Source organism: Rattus rattus, chromosome 15 (assembly GCF_011064425.1).
Source record: "Rattus rattus isolate New Zealand chromosome 15, Rrattus_CSIRO_v1, whole genome shotgun sequence".
In the NCBI taxonomy this organism is placed as follows: domain Eukaryota; kingdom Metazoa; phylum Chordata; class Mammalia; order Rodentia; family Muridae; genus Rattus; species Rattus rattus.
The window spans coordinates 27,823,739-27,828,249 of NC_046168.1; the positions used below are offsets into that span (position 1 = coordinate 27,823,739).

A 4,511-nucleotide genomic window follows, 5' to 3' on the forward strand; every position below is an offset into this window, starting at 1 on the left:
CCTAGTGAAGAGATTAGGAGTCATAGATGCAAGCATCACCAACAGAATAGAAAGATAGAAGAGAAAATCTCAGGGCAGAAGATATCATAGAAAACATCGACACAACCATCAAAGATAATATAAAATGCAAAAATTTCCTAGCCAGAAACATCCAGGAAATCCAGGACACAATGAGATCAAACCTAAAAATAATAGGTTTGGAAGAGAGTGAAGACTCCCAACTTAAAAGAGCAGTAAATATCTTCAACAAAATTATAGAAGAAAACTTCCCTAACCTAAAGAAAGAGATGCCCATAAAAATACGAGAAGCCTACAGCACTCCCAATAGAGATTGGACCAGAAAAGAAATTCCTCCTGTCACATAATAGTCAAAACACAAAATGCACAAAACCAAGAAAGAATATTAAAAGCAGTAAGAGAAAAAGGTCAAGTAACATATAAAGTAGACCTGTGAGAATTACACCAGACTTCTCACCAGAGACTATGAAAGACAGAAGATCCTGGGCAGATGTCATATAGACGCTAAGAAAACAGAAATGTCACCCTATCCTACTATATCCAGCAAAACTCTCAATTAACATAGATGGAAAAACCAAGATATTCCATGACAAAACCATAATTTACACAATGTCTTTCTAGAAATATAGTCCTACAAAGGCTAATAAATGGAAAACTACAACACAAGGAAGGAAACTACTGCCTAGAAAAAGCAAGAAAATAATTTCCTTGTAATGAAACCAAAAGAAGTGAGACACACAAACATAATTCCACCACCAATAACAAAAATAACAGAAAAAAATCACTGTTACTTAATATCTCTTAACAACAATGGACTCAATTCCCCCAATAAAAAGACATAGGCTAACAGACTGAATACATAAAGAGGACCCAGCATTTTGCTGCAAACAGGAAATATACCTCAGTGGCAAAGAGAGACACTACCTCAGAATAAAATCTGGAAAACACTTTTCCAATAAATGGTTCGAAGAAACAAGCTACATCATATGTGAGTGATAATATGCAAGGGAGAAAACTTTGATTTTACAACCACTGTAACAAACAGGGAAAAGGTTAATAAAAAGGCAAAAATACAAAGCACAAAATGAATGCTGAAAATAAATTCTTGATTTGCTATACTAAATCTTATTTAAATGTTAATAGACTATATAGTGAAAAAATCATAGATAGTGGTCAAGGGAATGAACAAAGATTTAAAAACACAGAAACACATTCAACATGAATAAAAAAATCCAAATAAATTGCTTATGTGTCAAAAACTAACAAAAGGCTCTTTCTTTTCTGCCACCGCCATGCCATCCAGACTGAGGAAGACCCGGAAACTCCGGGGCCACGTGAGCCACGGCCACGGTCGCATCGGTAAGCACCCAGGAGGCCGCGGGAATGCTGGAGGCATGCATCACCACAGGATCAACTCTGACAAATATCATCCAGGTTACTTCGGCAAAGTTGGCATGAGGCATTACCACTTGAAGAGGAACCAGAGCTTCTGCCCAACTGTCAACCTGGATAAATTATGGACGTTGGTCAGCGAGCAGACACGGGTCAATGCAGCAAAAAACAAGACTGGAGCTGCTCCCATCATTGATGTTGTTCGATCAGGCTACTACAAAGTTCTGGGGAAAGGGAAGCTCCCTAAGCAGCCTGTCATCGTGAAGGCCAAATTCTTCAGCAGAAGAGCCGAAGAGAAGATAAAGGGTGTTGGAGGTGCCTGTGTTCTGGTGGCTTAAAACCACTTCAGAGGTTAATTAAATGAAAACATTTTCCATGTGGGAAAAAAAAACTAACAAAAGAAACTACAAGTGTTGATCAAGTTGCATCATGACAATGTATCAATGGGACTATTTCAGAGAAGCATTACACAATATGCCTCAAAACTGCCTGAAAAAAAATCCATAGCTTTTAGCTCAAACCCTGCACTTCTGATTCTCTTTACACATCTATTTCATAGACATAGTGAGGCGTTCGGTAAGAACTGCTTTTGCAGTCACACTTATTGTAGTGCTATTAGTTAGTGACACAGGAATATGTGTACTATACAGTGATTATAGAGAAGATGTGTAATAGCACAATGTGGAATAGACTTACAGTTGTCAGGACAAGAGTTCGGGTTTTCTGAATTTCTGAAAGATATTGAGGGTTCTCTGAGCCTGTTTTTGTTGTTGTTGTTGTTTGGTTGGGTTTTTTTTAGCTGTGAAGTTGACTCCATTCTCACACCAATGATCTGTTTCATGGAGTTGTTCAGAAAGAAAAGTATTAATAAATGCCACAGTTGTTGGTACACAGTGTTGTTGACTGTTAGAATCATCACTATTATTATACTTTATTTAAGCATAAGTGTTTTGTTCTTAAAATTACAGTGAAAAAACTCTCGAGTAAAATGTTGAAAAGGAGCACAGACTACATTGATGGTGTTTGGTTGCTTTAATAAATAAGACAGATTCAGTAATTAAAGATTGCAAGGAAATTTATGAACAGGTAAACAATAGCAACTTCTGAGATTTATGAAGTTATGAGTGAAGTAATCCTCTCAACAAGAAGAAAATGAAATGAGTCCTGTAGAACTTGGATTTAGCCAAATTCAGTAGGCACTCATGTTAAGAGCTCTCAAAAACCACAAAGAGAAACTTTCAATTGTGTCCACAGAAAATGTACAGCTAATACTTTTTTTTACATAAAAGATGCAATGTTTTCCTCTTAAGGAACAGAACAAGGATATCTGATCTCACTACTATTCCACAAAATATGGTGATGCCTCTGTGTCTACTGCTTGAGTATTGTAATTACAGATGCCTGCCACACACAACTCTACTACAACACTCTAAGAAATGACCATGTAAAGCATTTCAATATGGGAAGCAGAAGAAAATCTCGTAAGCTGCTGAGGAGAACACACATGCCCAAGCCCCTTGGAAACTTGGCAATGCCTTCCCAGGTTAGGCACACATCTCCCTCAGGACCTAGCAGCGCTTTCATTAGGTATCCACTGAGCACAAAAGAAAACACAGGCCTCTTTTAAAAGTAAAAGTGTAGTGATGCAAGAAGAAATGCAGGTGCACACAGATTGGAAGGGAGAGAATCAAACTCTTGATTGGGACTTGGCAAATAAAAACAACACAAAGGAAAATATACTGTGTCTCTATACACTCACTACAGATAGCTGTAAATTGTATTTTAATACTACTTGAAGATGCACATCCCAAAGGTGATTATTTAAGAGTAAGTCTAGTGAAGAAGGTAAGTATTTTGTATACTAATAACTACAGAATATTGAGACCACATAAGAATTAAATACACAATGAGTATACCAGATTCATTAATCAAAACTGAGGATTAGATACATATGTCAACCCTACCCCAAATTCATACATGCAATAGAAATGATCTATACCAAAATAGTAGAATTTTTGTTGCAATCAACAAAAAACGGATATATATGCAATAGATCAAAGTGCTTGAAATACAAAGACACAAACCAATAAAGTGCAAGGATTCACATTATTTGTTTCCAATGTACACTAAAAAGCTAGAGTAATTAAGGCAGGATCATGGCAAAGGATAAGTACAGAGATCGTTGGAAAAAATAAATATTCCAGAAGTATATCAATGCATATAAAACCGATTTTGCATAAATCATCCGAGGCCCTTCCAGAAACAGGACATGGTGTTTTCTTTAAAAGTTACTGAAACAATCGTGTTTGGATATTCAGAAATATGAATCCTTACACACATCTCAGGGATCCACTAAAATTAATTTAAAGTAGACCATAAATTTGAACGTGAAACATAAAACATAAAGATGTCCACCAGAACTCATAGAGCACAGTTTCTCTTGCTATCCATCAAGCAAAAAGATTGGATACGAAAAGCACAAAGCATGAAAAAGAATGTTCGTCACCCAGAGCCCAGTGAATTAAAGTGGTCTCTGGGAACATCTCTGTTCAAATGAAAACAAATAAGTACTTGAAGAAGATATTTGCAAAACATGTACTTGACAAAGAAATACTATTTTCAAATATATAACCAACTCAGATTTTAAAAGTTAGCTACAACTAAAATCAAAGCTGATTTGATTTGATTGATCATTCCAAAAGGCATGATTGTCATACAGGCATAAAATAGGTAATTAATGTAATTAGGTGTTGGTGTAAAATTATAAAAAAAAATCTTTCTTTTACCCCACACTAGATCCGGCACCGTAGTACTCCAAGATATCTGGTAATATCTTCCTCTCAGTCAGCAAAGCGTCTCATCCGCTCTCCTCTATCCCATATCACACTGCTGATGGCTTTTCTCTGAGCGTGGCAGCAATCTGTCTACCCATCTAGTTCTCAAGGCAGACGGTCATGCATGCCAGAAATATACATCCCAATTCTATGGTGGCTTACTGCCTCCAGCTGCCACATACTCTCTTAAACGTAAATCGCCATATGAAAGAACACACAACACAATAACCTCTGATCCAATTGACAAGATATAATTGCCCACCTAGA

At 36.7% G+C, this 4,511-nt stretch overlaps 1 protein-coding gene across 1 annotated transcript; it reads left to right on the plus strand.

Annotated features, from left to right (window-relative positions):
• The first annotated feature begins 1,291 nt into the window (after positions 1-1,291).
• On the plus strand, positions 1,292-1,791 carry LOC116884530 (60S ribosomal protein L27a-like). The gene has a single exon (XM_032885665.1). It carries the CDS (start codon positions 1,311-1,313, stop codon positions 1,746-1,748), a length of 438 nt encoding a protein of 145 aa, XP_032741556.1. The 5' UTR covers positions 1,292-1,310; the 3' UTR covers positions 1,749-1,791.
• The last annotated feature ends 2,720 nt before the right edge of the window (positions 1,792-4,511 follow it).